This window comes from Rhagoletis zephyria, unplaced genomic scaffold, assembly GCF_001687245.7.
Source record: "Rhagoletis zephyria isolate East Lansing unplaced genomic scaffold, Rhagoletis_zephyria_1.1 Rzeph_scaffold_11525, whole genome shotgun sequence".
Taxonomy (NCBI): Eukaryota; Metazoa; Arthropoda; class Insecta; order Diptera; family Tephritidae; genus Rhagoletis; species Rhagoletis zephyria.
The window spans coordinates 1-18967 of record NW_016168602.1 but is presented as its reverse complement, the minus strand read 5'-3'; the positions used below and the strand labels follow the sequence as shown (position 1 = coordinate 18967).

Below are 18967 nucleotides of genomic sequence, written 5' to 3'. Positions count from 1 at the left end.
TCGCGGCAAAGATGCAGCTAAAGTAACTGATATACGAGCCCTACGGTATGGACCAAGTGGCGACATACATTTCAAACTAAGATTCTCCAACGAATGGGAAGTTATACCGCAAAGAAAATCCACAGTAGCTGTTTCCTTGCCGTTCTCTCACCTTCCGAATTTATACGAGAGTAGGCGTACGATTGCTCGCAGAAAGTATGAGATCTCCAGTATTTCAAACGATTACTTCCTGAAGATTACCACGCCTACTATAACAATTTACCTCATGATTGAATAATATGTATCATACTTTCTGGCATTATTGAGTTCCTACTTAAATTATCTTATATGTGGTCAATGTACTATTAATTTGAGAGAGGAATACTTCACGTATAGTTACTAATATATGTTTTATAAACTGCCTATTTTTGTTGCAATAAACGGAAGAATAAATCTGTTGTATTTTTTTATGTATATATAATTGTTTTTATCTATGGAATACTATTTTAATTAACATTTAAATTGAGCTCGTAATCACAAAAAATAAAATAGAAACAATTTATTCATACAAAAAACCTGCTAAATCCACTTCAATTTTGAAAATACAAAAACTAAAACCTGCTAAGTTAGAAATTCGCCAATAAAACCATAAACACGTAATTTTTTTCATTCGTTCTGGATTAGGGCCATAGAACGTCGCGCGATTAACAAACTATATGTAGGATTTGCCACTTAGACTAAGAGTTAAAGATATATTTAGTTTTTGGCCTCTACAGTAAAATATGTTTTTTGGTCGTTAGCAGGTTTACGCTCTAAGGCGACGATATACTGTTTTTATACTATAACGGTTGAAAATATGCTAATAATTCATTTTTTGACATCTTTAAACCAAAATATCTTAAAAACTAAAGCCAATCTGAATTCTGATTCTACGAACGAAAATCTGTAGGAATCACCACTTATTGACTCTGCCGCAAAATTTGTTGGCCAGTGTAATTTATTTGCAAAAACACTAACTGCAATACTCTCCATCTTACCTATAGTTATGTGACTACGCTGATACACATCTTCAAGGGCAACATTGGACCTGGACTCTTCGCCATGGGTGATGCCTTCAAAAATGGTGGCCTAATATTGGGACCCATTCTACTGGTGGTCATCGGCGTTATATCGGTGCATTGTCAGCATGTGCTCGTTAATTGCTCGGAAAAGATGCGAACTCTTACCAACGGCTTGGTGTGTGCCGACTATGCCGATACTGTGGAACAGTGTTTCGCCAATGGGCCAGTCAAGTTGCGTGCTTGGTCGAAAATGATGAGAACCATAGTGAATATATTTATATGTGTTACCCAATTAGGGTTCTGTTGTATATATATGGTTTTCATAAGCACAAATATGAAACAGGTATGTATGTATTTATGGAGGTCGAAGAGTATTCATAAATTATGTCCAAATGTTTAAAAATCTCTAATTTATATGCCATTCACAGATCTTTGATGCCTACAAAATCGAAATAGATGTACACCTTGTTATGTTAATCATATTCGTGCCCATACTACTAACCTCGCTCATAACAAATTTGAAGTGGTTGATGCCGGTTTCGCTGATCGCCTCCATTTGCATGATTTTCGGTCTGGCCATAACAATATTTTACGCACTCAAAGACGGTCTACCCAGTCCATCGGAGCGAAGGCTCTACAATGATGGACCACATTTGGCATTGTTTTTCGGCACAGCGATCTTCGCTTTCGAGGGCATTACTTTGGTGCTGCCACTGCGTAATGCTATGCGCAATCCAACGGACTTTGCACGCACCATGGGCGTGCTGAATATGGGCATGTGCTTGGTGACATTTATGTTCCTATTTGCCGGCATTTTGGGCTACCTCAAGTGGGGTGAGGATGTAGGCGGCAGCTTGACGCTGAATCTGGGCGATACAATGTGAGTTGCTTTGACGAGCATAAAAGCATTCCTTTCTTTTAATTTCAACATATGTAAATATGTATGTTTGTATTTTGGCACAGCTTGGCGCAATCCGTGAAGGTAATGGTGTCAGCCGGCGTGCTGCTCGGCTATCCGCTGCAATTCTTCATCGCCATACAAATTATGTGGCCGAATGCAATGCAACTTTTGCACTTGCAAAATCGTCCCTTCTCCGGCGAGCTGCTCTTTCGCACGATTATGGTTGTGCTGACGTGTAAGTATTTAACTGCATTTCGAAATTGTTGGTACAAATATTTTAATAATTCCCACAATTCTTCCCACATTCCAGTATGCATTGCTGAATTGGTACCCGCACTGGGTCTGTTCATGTCGCTCATCGGTGCTTTGTGTTCCACTGCGTTGGCTTTGGTTTTCCCACCGATGATTGAATTGCTTGTGAAGCGTGACGACAACAAAGGACCTGGCGTTTGGCTATTTACCAAAAACATTTTGATACTCGTATTGGCGTTGATGGGCTTCTCAACTGGCACCTATGAAAGTTTATCACAAATTGTGACACATTTTAACGAAATGAAATAACATTTAAGACTTGTGCTGTTAAATTGTGTAACTCGAATAGGTATATATATATGTATGTATGTATTTGTTTTTATGTACATATGTACGTAGATTTCTAGATTTAATACTCCTTAACGTGAGTTTCGTCCGAATTTTTCTCATCCGCTTGTAGTGAATACGCAGAAGTGAAAAGTGTATGATTTCGGGCGAAAATGAAACTCATTATAAGGTTGAATAAGATTTAATAAGAATTCACGATTAGACTAAAAACAATGAGTAAGTATGTTGATGTGCCAGTGTGATTTTAGTGATGCAATATGTCAGGTATCCACTTAATTCGCTTTTAATTTTTATCAATAAAATGTTAATTATAACCCTAGTTTTTATTAGCTTATTCAGATCAATGTGTACACATACATGTATGTATGTACATATATTTATGCCAGTACATAATTATGTTCTACAAAAGACAACATTAACACATCTAAATACAGACTTTCTAAAGTGCCAATTATAATTCCTACCAAATAAATAACAGTAATTAACATTTCATTATTGTTATTTTAATCATTTGAAACGTTATATGCGAGTGAATAGCAGAGAAAACTTAAAAAATTTGTAAAGAAATCATTGTTTCCCTTTCCAATTTTTCATGTCAATTCTTTTACGAAATTTCGGAGAAAAATCTGTAAAGCTGGAAGGGACTTCTGGTTAAAATAATGGACTTCCGGTCTGTTTAACCCACTTCTGGTCGAAACCGAAACCGTCGGTAATACGACCAAACGATAGAGTATCCCCGACTTGATAGTTCATATTTTTCCGTTTTCCAATAAAAATATTTTCCTTCATTTTAGAAAGGTAGGCCGATTTCGCTGATTTTCAAACAGACGTATTTTAGGAATCTTAGAAGCAGGTGTACAAGATTTTAAGCGCCCATCTGCATTGGTTGATTTTTGGCCACAGAAAGTGCTTGATTTAGCCATAGTGCGATGCACAGTGGAAGAGCCCCATACAAAATGTGGCAAAAAGTAGTAAATGTGCTCCGATTTTGCTGAAAATTGTAACGTGGAGTACCTTTGCCTAGCAATGAATAAATATGAAAAATGGTAAAATTTACCCGACTGCCACGCCCACTACCCTAGGGGGCGGGAATGGTAAATGTTATCGGATTTCAATGAAATTCGGCTTGTATCTTGGATTAACATAGGAACGCATAAATCTGAGAGATGGTAAAAATCGGTATACTGTCACGCCCACCAGCCATGCAGTCTGAATTCAGACGATTTTGTTTGAATATATGTACGTAAAAAACAGTTACAGAATGCGGAACAAACTGCCGACATTCTTAAAGATTTCGGGAACTTTGCTTTGCAGGAAATATATGTACATTTAAATATTTTTCACTCACTTTTTTCATGGTTGGCTATAGAAGCAAGAGTCTTTTAATTCTACAGAGATGCTTATTTTCAAGAACCTACATTTGGGCAAGCCAGTACTGTCTTCCAATACCATATAAACACTGCACGGAGTAAATTTTGCAGCTGAGCGCAATTATTTACGAAAGGTATTTCAAAGAACTCATACTTTCAGTCAATGAATTGTACATTCCAAAAACAAAACGGTGGCATACTCATAAGCACTTCCGAAAAAATAAATCAAATAAATAAATTTTAAGCGCTTAGATAAGCATTAAAAAATATGAAAATATGCTCCAAAAACAACAAGAAAATTTAAGTAGTTTTAATGTTTTGCTTTTTATTAATTTTCTTTCAATGGGCAGTCAAGAGTTTCTTGATGTTCTCAAATAATAAATATTTTTGCTGGTCGTTTGAGGCAGTTGAATAGACGGAAAACGACCCGTCGACATCCTCTGATGTGACTGGACAGAATTTAAAATTAGATATTCCAGTAGTCTTGGTGCATCGAGGTAGTAGTCACATTTTTTAGATTATTAAAAATAATGCGGTTTATATTGCACAGAGATATGAATCAAAACTGAATTATGATTTTTTTAGTATATCCTTATTCTCTATTTGAGATAAATTATTTTTAATATCTTCAATAATACCAATGATTTTCCGTAGAGACAAACCTTTGGTTTACAATATTTGTATCCCAACAGAAATGCAGTTGAAGTTAGAGTTAATAACAACCAAATCTGTTTTTATGTTATTATTTGTAAACAGTCATTTAGTTCGTCGAACAACATTAGAATCTTCATCGTCGGAAATTGGGAAATAGTCGAAAATCTAAGGATAGTCGTTAACATTAAAAATCCTTTTTTTAGGTTTAAGCGTGGTACGCAAATCTCAAGTACTGTAAAAACTCCATACAAAAAAGATATAAAATAGGTCTAAAATAGAGGTGAGGTGTTCAGTGTAGTCAGTATAATATTAAGGTCCATTTTGTGCCTTGAGGCATTAATGTATTTGAAAAAAAAACTCTTTCAGATTGTGGCAGATGCGACAATATTTTGTGACGGGTGGGACGACTCACTATTGAGGACGCATAGTTCGTAATCAAAACGAACGCTACTAGCTTGATGTGAATATCTTTGAACGCTTATAATTTCTCACCATAAATGCATTTTTCTAATTCCGTACAACGTTTTAAAGTCTATGAATTGTACTTTCTATTTGGATAATTATTTTTTGCACTGTCTCGTTTATAACTTGACAAATATATTCTATCATATAGATATAGATATTATAGCATATTATATACATACATATGCGTTTGTAACAATAAATAAAAAGGGAAAACAGGAAAACAGTGAAAAATAAATCGATAAAAATCTATTTCTAAAGAATTATTCTGCCTGCTTTACTATTTCCACAAATTTAAACACAATCTTTGTCATTAATTTTTTTACCTGTGGTGTCATCTTCGCTGGAATGACCCATACGCTATATGGGAAAACACGTAAAAGACCGGCAGCAAAAAAACTTCTCATTATGCGATAATACATAGTACTTTAAAATACTCAGTGAGTTTTTTTAGAGAGAAAAAAGTTGCATCAAAAATCGGCCCTTTTATGCTTTTAGGTTAAAATATGTCAAACTTTGGATTTGACTAAAGGCTGGTTTTCATTATGTCAAATTCAGTGGCATTTGTAGTCAAATAAGTGAAAACGCATTGTCAAATGGGATCAAAAAGCGGTTTATCGATTGATTTCGATCATGATGGGTCTTAAGTCGTTACATGCGCTGCTAAATCGGCTATCTGTCAGCTTTTGGCCCATAATATTATCGGTAAAGGTATAGATAAAGGAGATAAAGTTGTGTCAAAATATGTTGCCAAATTTTGGCGTCAAAATATGACATAGTGAAAACCAGTCTTAATCAACGCAAATTCTTAGCTCATCCATTTATCCTAAAATGGCATGGGCCTTAAAACTATGTACATATGTATATTAGAGAGAGTACATATTTGTTCGGAGCAAAATTTTCGAAGAATGTGTATAGCAAATTCAAATTGTACGATTAATTATAAGTAAAAATGACGAACAAACTACATACCAAAAGGACGTTTGACCCTCCCAATTTTCGAAAGAAAAAGAGCGTCGAAAAGCCCTATCGTCAATTTCGTGTGAATAAATTGTTCCCATAATTTAACATGCAAAACAAAAACAAATTGGGAAAAATTGTTTTTGTTTTACTTTATAATTTTTGGGGGTATTTGTTCACGTGAAATTCGCGATAGGGCCTAATGATTTTTTGTTACTCATACGCCATGTATCCCCATGTTAGATCAAACAATAACAATCGTACCGCGATACAGAGGATCGTGGCATAGCAAAATATGAAAAATTAGTTTACAATCATATTGCTAGTACATTCAAAGTACATTCCCCAATATCAGAGTATCGATATATTGAAAAAGAAGGAGATATCCGATAAGAGAATATACATACTCAAAATGACAATTTTAATTTTCACAAACAATTAACATGAAAGATTAACAAAAAGTACAACATTTGTAAATCTATGGAAACGCTGCACTCGCTGGTAGTGGCAGAGGATAAAAAGTCCAGTTAGAGAAGGACTTGGCCGCAGTTGGCATTTCCAATTGGCGTCAATTAGCATGGAAGAGGAACGAATAGAGTGCTTTATTGGATTCGGCCAACATATAAAATACCACATAGCTTCATTTGTTTTGTCTTGGTTAGAACAAATACATAACTCCGATTTTTCAATTTTTCAAATTTCCAAAGAGTGAAAAGCATCGGAGAAAGTCGACATATCGAGCCCTAACCGCGAAAGTAATGTAAGATTTTTTTTCTAAACTTACTTTTTGTTGCAGAAATGAAATTTTGAAAAAAAAATGTTTTCTTACGTAATTTTACGTTGTAATGCCTGTAATGCAATGGATAAGCGAAAATTGTCTTAAGGCGACTTGCAGAGCGTTACTCTATTGATACAAAAATAAGTGTTTCATACACTTTTCCAAAAAAATGGTGCTGATTCAGAATCTTAATCAGCGACTTCAAAAATGTCTAAATATTGAGGTTTTATATTATTCAACGCCTTTTTTTTTTAAATAGTCTGCAATAGTGGATTCGCTATTTTTAATTTTAAGAATATGCATCAGAATCGTAAGCAGGGAACACAAAAACGTACAGTAGGTATTGTCCATTCATTGAAATTCACTATGATTTTCATAATACATATCGCCACCTAAGGGTGAAAAGGTGCCAAGTCCTTTTTTCAAAATTTAATTTTTGATGCAGAATGGCAGGTACCATTTATTTATAAATTCAAATACTGCCCGCAGGCAGACGAGCGAAAAATAGCAACTTATGGCTGTATAATCTGGTGGCCAAAATATTGGCAAAACTGTCCTAACAAACTCCAAAAGTTTGCTCTAGTCTAGGTAACAGGATTAATGTGAGTGTGTTTAATCGAAACTTTAGAGTCCCTTCACTTTTCATAAGAAATCTCTACACAGAGGTAGGTACTAGGGATGCCAAAATATGAGGAACATTTGCGATCCCGTGATTTCGAGATATTTTTTAAGTAATCGCGGGATCCCGCGACTTATCCCGGGATTCATAATGAGTCATAGCTTTTATGAATATGAGTAAAAATTCAATATCTGAAAGCATTTAAACATACCATGAAATAAAACTATTTAAAATTTACGATAAACTGACTGTAAAACTCACATATCGCTAGCTTAGAGTGAAAAGCTGCTAACTTCACTTATTATGAAAAATCATATTTTCATATTGGAGGCTAGATAAACTAAAAATGCATCATTTCGAAAAGGGCAAAAGTCCTTGTTTATGTTTTCTCGTTTATATTAAATAGCAAAACAGCTAACAAATTGGCTGCCTGCTAAACCGATTTTTTTCTGGCTGTTTGCTAGCGCAACTGGCAACACTGATCAGCAGTTTTAAATTGATGCTGTTCGTAGTTTAAAGTTAAATTTACAATTCTACAGAAAACGCTTATACGCGTACTATTTCTGTACAGACATTTCCAAGTTGTGGTAATTTGTTATTACTTTATGTACTCATCTAATAATGAGTATCGAAAAGTAGATACTTAAATGTAAATAAATAAAAACAATGGAAATTAACATGAAAGGTACTTATATGTGTATGTATGTAGGTATGTACATATGTATGTATATGGTGTTCGTACGAGACATTAATATAATGCAACGAGTTTTCAAACTTTTGAGTTCATTTTAATTGAAACATCGTATGGGTAGTTAGATGCATTTGCGATAAAGTAATATACATATGTTGGTGTTTTGCCTCTGCGGAAACCGGTAACGGGGGGAACCCCCACCACAATAACTACTAATTATATTCGTAAGTACATAAGTATGCATATTTATATGTACAACAAGAAGTAAGAAAAATGCTGAATGCGGTTCTGAAATGGGAAAACCAATTTATTCAAAATTCTATGTAACAAATACTTGAAAGATGTTTGAGCAAAGTTGGGAAAGTGCATTAAAAAGAATAAGTTGAAGTGTGACTCGTGCGCGTCATTTAGAGTAAATAATGTGCTTATTTACATACATATGATTGTATGTACTTGGCGAGTCTCGAGTGTACTTTACTTTTAATAGTGTCTCTTGAGATGTCTATGGCAGGACTTGAATTGGCTCCAAAGACACCAGCAGCATAGACAAGACAAACACTTCTCCAATAACATGCAAAAGAAATTTTCTTCACTTTTCGATTTATATTCTTTGTTTCAGGCAAACATTTACTAAAGAAAAAACAAACAAAATTCACTTTATGACAATTTTAAGATAGTCGTAGGCAAACCGAGTGTTATTGGTATTTTTTGAAAGTAGACATATCAATAAGAAAATAGAGGCTGAAATACGTGAGTGCGAAGAGCTTGAAATACTGGACGACATGAAAAAAACCCCAAAATTCTACCAGAGAGTTAGGCGAATTTCTGAAGGTTTCAAGACTAGGGCGGCTACTCTGGAATGCGATGCGAAAGAGCAATGAGATGCAATAGGCAAATACGTCGCAAGTAATACGCTGTGTGGAAACGACTGGCGATTACAGCGCCAAATAAGAAGAAGAAGATACATATTCAAAAGTAAGTTAGCTCAAGCAAATTCCAATGGCAAATTTGTTTTTTAAGTTTTGAGATATTTTTAAACGCATACAAAGTTTTAATTTTTCTAGAATACCGGTAATTAGCACTTTTGTGGTAATGTATTTGTAACTTTTTGCCGCTTATACTATAGATCTTAACATCGGTTCTTAGTCCTGCCCTCAAAATTCTAAACAGTCATGCTTTCTTGCCAATTTTTATCATGAAATGCTTATATCTTTGTTTAGAGTAATCACTACCATATTTCCAATCTATCCACTGTCCAATGTTTGATATGCACCACTGGGTCCACTGTCCTGTGGACGAAGATTCCCAACATTGTTGCTAAATAAAGGCACTCTCTGACTGTCAGACAGCCTGCGAAGCTTTACACTCACACATACACAATGCAAATTTCCCCTAATTGAATGCGGTACATCTCTGACCAGGTTTATATATTCAAATTGATCTATGTCCTGGATATTAAGAGGAATTGCAAAACTTGATGAATTAGCAAGGTCGAAAATTCCTTCCAAAAAAGAACATGGTAGGAGTAACAATGGCTCTATTTGAACCATATTCAGATCTCATGGCTCATTTAGCTAATGTACGGGAAAACTTTTCGTCCTGTGAAACAGCCAGTATTCTTGGCCCTTCAATAACAAAAAACGCACATCTGTGCGCAACTGTTTTTTTGTAGGGACTTCAATGGGCTTACATACATGACACATCAGACCAAGATCATAGAAGCAGATTACGCACAATTGGCAGAGATCTCACAGATGCAAATAAAACCATCGGTAGAGCTTATGGCATCGAACGGGATTAGTATTCGCGGCCGCCCATCTAATACATGGCTGGTACTCCAAAGATCCATTTCTAGAATAAGGCCTCGCACATCTAAACGAAAAACAATAACATTATCCAAAAAAAGGATTCACTTTTGTTTATGATGCTAATAAGTTTTTTTATTTTAATCTAGAGAGATATTTAAAGAAACATACCGATAAGTCTTAAAAAGCGCAAAGGAAAGTTTTGATTACAACAAATATACCAAATGAAATTAAATTCATACTACAGATAGGAAAATAAAAATAAATTTTTGTGTTGTCAATGCACATCTAATAACAAACCATCGACACCAACTTTTTTTTAATTGCTGACCTATGTTGTCATAAATTTTTATATGTTATAGCAATTTGGTGAGGGTATTTTTTATATTAACATAAGAACTATTTTGTCGAGATAAATATAGACAAAAGCTCGAAATAAAAACGGAACTTGTTCGAACTATTTCACTTTGTACATCGGTTATGCTATACAATTTCTGATTGGATTGCCTAGTGAGTTGGATTACAAGTAAATTTTTAGTATATAGTCAAATTCTAAAATGATTAGCATCCTCAGGTCAACTTTTTTTGGCAATATAAAGTTTGAATCTTTTGGCTGAGTGTTTTTGGAATAAGTGAAAACAAGGGCTGTAATCCATATCGAAGAGTTTGAGTAGATAAAGTCAAATTTCACAAGGAATAATTTTGTAGAACTTCTTAACCCATTAGCGCTCTCACGAAACGGTCGTTTTCACTAATTTTTAGGAAAGCCAGTATAAAATTGTATTAGGGAGGTCGCTAGCGGGTAAAAGTGTCCTAGATAATTATTTGCCGGAAAATTTCAATAGAGGTATACTCAGACGAAATCTTTATAAACAAACGTAAAGGTCCGCAGAAAAAAATATGTCCTTTTGTGTGTGTCCCCTTTGAAACATGCAAAAGCTTCTTTCTTCTGTATCTGTAACTTTTGTTTACCTAGCGTGAGTTAAAAAAATTGCTATGTATACCATTTGACATACCGAGTCCTCCTATTACCCCTACCCCTATCATTGCTATTTATCGAAAAAATTAAGCCCTTTTTTTCGAAATAAAAAAATATTTAGAAGTCGCTAAAAGCGCCCAAAGTTTTCCATGTATTGTATATGGGGAAAAACAATTTTTCCTGGAAATGGTATACAATTCTTTAACATCAATATTTTTCGATCAGAGAACTCTGTTTCTTTTCAAGGAAATTCCGGTAATAATACCGAATTGTTTATTTCGCCATTTTTTAATACACAACTACCTTTATATGAAGCACCGTCAGCAAAACAAAAAAAATATTAAAAATCAACGCGATTTTCTAGCGTTCTGACGTTTGCACTTTAAGGTATTAAAATCTAATGGAATATAAAACAGCATACCTAAAATTTTTTAAATACTTTTAATAAAAAATTTAAAATATTTGGGTGTAATTGTTGAAGCTTAATAAATTTTAATAATTTTTGAAAAAAATTATAAAGATTAAATAAACAAAAGAAAAATAACCAAAGCTGGTCAAAAGTGTAAGACCAAAGTGTTGGCTTGTAAACGCATACAAAAAACAAGTAGATACTCACATATATAAATATTTAGTTAAAAAATAAGATTTGGTATATAAATAAATATTCAAAAAAGATTCAGATTCGTCAAGGCTCTCACAACAACCACTATTTCTTCTTCTTTTTCTTTATATTTTGCTTGATATTAATATTTTGCTTCCCCCCACCAGTGATGAGGGGTGAGTACTTTCAGCTCAAGGACTAAACACACTTAGGTGAACACAGGAATCGTACTTTTGATAAAATGAAATAAAGGAACACATATCTCTACTCTATTTATTGATTGCTTCACAGACAATCTTATTATTTTTCGGAATACAACTTAATATTTGAAGCGATGGTTAAAGTTGAAAAAAAAAGAATAAAATTAACGTCTTTTTAATTTTACGTGACAAAAATTCCCAACAATCGAAGTCTACCAATAGATTGTTATACATAATTTTAAGGTCCTAAAAAACCTCCCTTTATGTTTGATTTTTAAAATAGGGTAACATTTAGTCAAACTGTTAATACACAAGTCTCTCAATGCGAAAATAACGCATATTTAATAAAAAAATATGAGTGTTGAGGACCCATAAGAAATCTATGAGATATGTGTAAAACAGGAAAATTTTTACAATACGAAAAAATACTCCAAAAATCCGTTAATCTTAACGGAAAGCTAAAAATCCGAACGTTGAATCCGTACAACCATTTTCACCCCTGCAAATCCGTACCGTACGGAAAAATTCGTATATCTGGCAGGGTTGACTGTTCGCTTTTGTGCGAGCAAGTCCTATGTATGAATGTAATTTCTATGCTAATTGACACGTACACAAGTGCGTATGAATAACCACATTGATGAAAATGTCCCATTGGGAAAATGGAATGTTTAGTAACGTTCAAAAGTAATGTGTCGCATAACGCTCTATAAAACTATAAAGAGAATATATATATAGGAAAAAAGAAACAGAAGAAAAGCGCCCGTGGCCCAGAATTTGAACTCGCGGCCAAAAAGTTGGTAGTCGAACGCTTGGCTACGGCAGCTGTCGAAATAACGTAAATAAATATACATACTTAAATTTGTTCTCAAACTTTTTTTTGTTCATGGCTTCAAAACCGTACATTCTCTTCTATCGCTTTCCAGTGGGAAAATGGAATGTTTGGTAATGTAAAAAGTAATGTATCGCCTTTCACATCGCCGCTACACATCACCCGCTCGCTTACACTGCGATGCATCTTTTTTATACAAACGTAGTCTTTAATCTTCAATTGGATGCGGTCACTACAAACACCTACAATGTATATATACAATATAAACGATGTGGAGATTTATATTTCGATTAAATACGTCATATTCAATCAAAAGGTAAATTCTTGTATTTTTACTTAGTTACGGCTTTTTGTATTTCAGCATCGATGTTGAGATAGGACCTTTCTATATTAAGCTAACGATATGTTTTTACAATGTAGATGCCTTCTAAGTTTTTTTATAAATATTTTTTTTTGATAGGGGAATGCACATTAGCTTTTCGTCTGAACATTTGTGTTGCAACTGGTGAAGTTTGATGTGGCTAATTAAACAGCTTTTCTCCAAAATATCCATACTTCTGAGTACCTAAAGCAAAATTATTAGCGGTAAAAGTTGTTGTTTATAAAATTCTGTGGACGGTGTGTCAGACGCACAATTATAAGGCTGAACGAATAACAATCACTCAGCGCAATTAGAAATAACAAAAGCCATATGCCCGAAATTGTTTAACGGAAAAAATGTCAATATTGTTTTGTATTTATTTAGCTAATTTGCAAACTGGTTTTTTAAACGACTATCCGAGATGTCATTACACTTAACCTTCAAATGCACGTCCGCGACTTTTTTTGTTTTCACTTTAATTTTAACAAATGAATATACATACTATGTACATTGTATGTAGTATGTAAATGTGATAAATAGTATGTACATAAGGGTGGTAAAAAAGTCTGACTTTTAATGGTCTCACCCCCTAGGATTGTTCTATACAGAAAAAATGTCCCTATTTTTTATTTTTTTTAAAATCAGAAAGTACATTATGTCCTCGGTTAAATCAACACTCGACAAACACAACACCTCGGTTAAAGTGGCTCCCAAGTGTTTACCATTAGAGACTCACTAAATGCAACTTTTCAACAAATTTCCTATTGCGTTTAATTTTTGTCTTCAATGGACTGAAGAAACCTGGGTTTCAGTAGAAAACACTCTAACTCTTAAAAAGCTGAGAGAGTCAACCGTCGGCAAGAATTTATTCTCAAAGAAAAAAATCAAACGAAAAATTTTCAATTTTTCAAAACATTTTAATCAAGAAATATCTATACTTGTTTCGATTTTGTATACATACATATGTACAAATAAAGATTTTCAAGTGAATTAAATAAATACTTTTGTTTTGCTTACCTTTTTAATTTTAGATCCTTTACTTAAATTTTTTTTTAATTAATCGAGTAAAATCTTAATCTCAATCTAAATCTAAATCTTAATCTTCATCTTAGTCTTAATCTTAACCTTGATCTCAACCTTAATCTTAGGGCCATTTTCACCATCTCTGGTTATCACTAATCGACAGTTAAACATCGTTACCGACGGTACTGACTCCATTCATTTAACATTGGGTCGGTAACGTCGGTAACAATGTTTAACTGGAGATTAGTGTTAACCAGAGATGGTGAAAAGGGCCCTTATATTAATCATATTCGTAATCATAACCTTAATATTAATCCTATTCTCAATCTTAATCTTAACTTTAATATTAGTCTTAATCTCTATCTTAGTTTTAAGTTTTGTCTCAATCTCAATGTTAATGCCAATTTCAATTTTCTATTGTTTTAATCTGTGTTCGAGCATCCCACATTCTGAGATCGTGCAAAACGCGTGAAATTCTTGGCGCCCCGTTTCCCCGCATTTACATGAAAATAATACCTCTACAAGAAATTACAAATACTTGCCTTCTGTGTGCGTACATATGTAATGTTTGTACGTATATATGCACATTAGGGCGGAGTAAATTGTTCAGAACAAAACGTTCGAAGAAAGTGTATAGCAAATCCAAATTCTACGACTAATTCTTAGCAAAAATGGTGAACAAACTTTATACTAAAAATTAAGTTTAACCCCCCAATTTTTAAAATAAAAAGAAGTATATTTTAGGAAGAAAACACAAATTTTCGAATGAAGAATTAATTTCATTCGGGAAAAATTATAATATTCGGATTTTTCTTTTAAAAATTGAGAAGGTCAAATATCATTTTTTGTATATAGTTTGTTCACAATTTTTGCTTAGAATCGAACGTAGAATGCTATTATGCCACACTTTTTTCGAAATTAAAGTATTACGCTCTAATTCACAGACATACATAACACTAAAGGTTAAAATTAAAAAAAAATATGCTTGCAAACAAAAGTGTAAGCACAAAAATAAAAAAATAAATTAAACGCTGCAGAAAATATATTTGGCTCTTCGCCATTAAACACGCACAAATATTCATGTATGTACTTCAAGCTTATCACACGACGCGCCCTCTTCCCGCCCGTGTTATCAGGCTTGCAGTAATCAGCGAACCATTTACATACATATATATTTATCAACGCATATTGAGCATTTTGACTAAATACATATGTACTTGGAATTGAGTTTGTTTTGAGTTATTTTAACCGGTGTCGCAGTCACGTTTGAGTCATTTTTCACGCGCCGCCGCCAGTAGCTAGTAGCTGCCAGTGTTGCCGCACATCCTTTTAGTGGCAGCAAATTCCTTTAAAAAAGGGCTAAAAAAGAGCCAAAAAAATACGTTGTGGCTAAAAATGGTAGCTGAAATTTTTACTTACATATACGCAGCAAACATTGAAGTTAGTTATCGATTAGAGAATGGTTGGAGAACAAGCCACATTCTCCAATCTCAAACGTTAGAGAACGACTCGAAAAACTATCGAGAATCATAGCGATCTCAACAAAAATGGGACATAGTTCTCGACTCGAGAAAATATTAATTTTCTAATCGAATTCGAATGTGAATTTCAAACTGCTCTTTTGCTTTAATAAATAACACGCTTTATTTGTAAAATTTGTGTTGAATGCATTTGCAATAAAATAATAATGAATTATTTGAATTTAAACATTATTTATGATTCATTCATTTCGAATATTGCTTATTTACATTTATTTGAATTTGCGTTGTTTCTCTAATCGTTCTCGAATCGAATTCTAATGTAGTTCTCTAACTTCGTCATCGACTTTGGAAAGATTGGAGAATTACCCTAGTTATCTACTCAATCTAGAAATCCAAATTTCTCTAACGCTAGAGACTGTGTTTGCTGGGTACATATAAAAGTATACACGCAAACATTTTCAATAAGTAATCCGGTATACAAAAACATTGAACTCTGGAAAAAGCTAATATTTTATCGAACCAAAAATCTTTTTGTATAAAAGGGGAAATATACGACACCAGCTTGCTGGCTCCATCATTCTTTACAAATGAGGTCGAGGAAATAATTTCTACCATAATTTTTCTACCATTTTGTTTTTTTTTTTGTTTTAATTCTCAACTGCAATATCGTGAACTTAATCTTCAACAAACACGGTTTTGACTCATATAGTGCAAGCAATTTCCACCAAAATAATTTTTACAATCAAGAGGCAATTTTAAATTTATGTGGCCAAAAAAGTAGTGGTAGCTAAATCTAGCCACCAAAGGACTAAAACGGCAACACTGGTAGCTGCATAGATTGTATATATATGAGTGACCCCGACACTGGCGCGGTTCAGTTCCCGCTGATACTTAAAGGCGCGAGCAATATTCTAAATTGCAAAAACAAAAAAAAAGTTATTTAAAACCGGTTAGTTTATTAAGTTTAATTACAGTCTAATATAAGTGCAATAATTAAAACGCAGTGATTGAAAAATAATGTTGCGCTAAGAGAAGTAAATGATTTAAAAGTGGTTTTTAAGCGAAGAAGCAAATCTTGCCCTTCAAACGTGTTATACAAAGCGTTTTACGTACTATTTTATTCGAAAACTGCGCTAAAACACGTACTTTTAATAAAGAAGTACTAATTTTCTTTTGTTCTGAAAATAATAAACTTAATTTGATTGGCTACGTGTGCAGCAGAACATGTCTGGTATGCTAATATTTAGTGCAACCTGTTAGATTAATTTTTTTGTTTTTGTTTAACTAACTGAATACGGTAGCTGTGTTGACTTGTGAAACAGGTAAAATAAAAGAAATTATGCATATAACACAGACTATAAAATAAAGGCAAATTGTGCAAAAAGATTTGTTTCAAAAGTGTGAAATGTGAATAAGTAGCTTAATAGAATTTTAAGGTGTACTGAATTCCAGTTATGAATAAAGTGAAAAATTCCTTAAAAATTAAGGCAATTACAAAATAGAAAATATTAAAAAATAAGGAAATTCCAAAAGGATATTTTAAAGTGGTGTTAATTGAATGTTATCTAAAAAAGAGTAAAAAAAAACATTTAAGAAATAAAGTGAGACTAGAATGAACAAAAATTAAACAATAAACTCACAATAAGGTCACAAATTAAAATTAACAACAAAAAAAATTACTACACTGAACCAAAAATTCATCTCTGAATCAAAGAAAAACTTTAACTTACTTTAAGGTCGAAAATTCTTCCGAATGAGTAAAAAATTCTCCCGAATGAGTAATTTTTCTTTGGAATGTGTAAAAACGTTCACGAAAATATGGAACCGTAGATGTAATGGTGCATTCCAAAACCTCAAAATACAAAGCATCAGTCTATTTTATTTCTAAACTGCACTAGAAGAAAAAGTCTAACTTGCGCAGCCTAGTTTTAAACTAGCATCTAACCTTGGTTGCGCACATTTGGAGTTACAATCTACTGAGATTTGGAAATAAAAGAGACTGATGCTTTGTATTTTGACGTTTTGGAATGCAGCCTAATCTATCATTTGGAAGAAATGTTGAGCATGAAAGGAGGATAAAGCTTCTTTAGTGCAATTAAGAGAAGTTTTTTTTGAGTGTAGCTACTTCACAGCGGCACATGTCCTAACCCTTGCCTAATCAATGTCTATTCCTTCCTCAAATATTTGTAAAGCATACATAAAGATTTTGTAAGGGTTAGACAAGGATTAGAGACATGTGCCACTGCGCTGTAGTAAGGGTTTATTTTAGTTTTGAGTTGTGTCGTTATTACAGAGGTCCATCGATATGTACATATCAAAATTTTAATACTTTTGGATAGCTGCAGCTGGTTGCTGCTTGGATTTTGCGAAAATATGGGCTTAAGATACTTTCCCTTAAAAAGGGGTAGGTAAAGTGTCAAAAAATGTGTGTGAGTTTCATGTACATAATATGTACATATTATGTATCTACATAAGTATGCGGGTATGTGCACTTATGTCTAGATATGTATATGTACGCAAAAAACTGGCGAGTTCGATGGATTTTTTTTTGCAGCCTCTTTCAGTATGGTCTCGAATGACGTTTCTTTATATTTGTAGTCGTACTTCCGATTCGCATTTTTAATACACATACATACTTATTTTTCTTATTTCTTTAATACGAGTTCAGAAAACTTCTCCAATTTCCACTTTCCTTCGCTTACTTGCGCCAGTTGTTCACCCTGAGTGCAGGCAGGTCCTTCTGTTCTTGGTAGTTCCATTGCTTTCGTTATCCACCCATGGGTGTTTTGGTAAAAAAATAGACGTTTTGAAATCGAGTTCTGCCGCTTGAAGTCGAATCGAATCGACTCTCACTCGATGACTTTTCGACTTTTATCTACTAAGTAATTGATGGTAACATAATTACAAACCTAGTTTTAAAGTTTCAACGTCCTATTGCATTAGTGTAAGCCCACTTTAATTATGTAATGTTCAAAATATAGCAATACTGTATTTAAATAAACGGCATAGTTGCGGTCAAGATTGCATCCAATTTTATAACGACTCTCTCTTTCATATGGGTTCACTGCTCAAGCATTGATAAATCAGTGGATGAATATATGTGGTTTTCTGTATTATTTAATTTTAAAGTCTAGTTTTAAATTTCAGTGCCGAATCCCGTGCAATTAATTGATAAAATATAATTTATTGAATTTTTACAAATTATAATCTTAGGTTCATTACTTAATAAAGGCAGGTACAAGGCGAATCTATACAAGGCGGTGTCACCGGATCCGCTGATTTCACGGCGAATTTCTACCTTTTGTCAAAAAGATGTGATTATTGTAATTTTGCTTTGTACTGATTGCCAATGCGCGTATTATTTGTTATTGTAAGTTTTGTTGTAAAGTCGACCATCAGATGGGATTAATCGACTTTAAGAATCGAAAACCTGAAAGTCTGTTTTGAAGTCAAGAATCGATTCTGTGTGAGCCTTTTCCATCCCTAATGGGTGTCGAATCGAAGAATATCTTCAACGGCGCAACATCATAAATGCGCTCAGTATGGCAAAGTCAACACAATCGCCGAGAAACGGCTGTGCCTTTCAATTGCCTACAGAGCCCAAAGTAGTACC

The 18967-nt window shown here is 33.7% G+C and overlaps 1 protein-coding gene across 1 annotated transcript; it reads left to right on the top strand.

Moving 5' to 3' along the window:
- Positions 1-1022: 1022 nt before the first annotated feature.
- Positions 1023-2566, top strand: LOC108377122 (proton-coupled amino acid transporter 1; the record flags this gene model as incomplete). The annotated part of the gene is made up of 4 exons (XM_017633382.1): positions 1023-1383; positions 1469-1920; positions 2004-2176; positions 2252-2566. Coding segments are annotated over 4 exons (1237 nt in total), but the record flags the coding sequence as incomplete, so codon positions are not given.
- Between the last annotated feature and the right edge of the window lie 16401 nt (positions 2567-18967).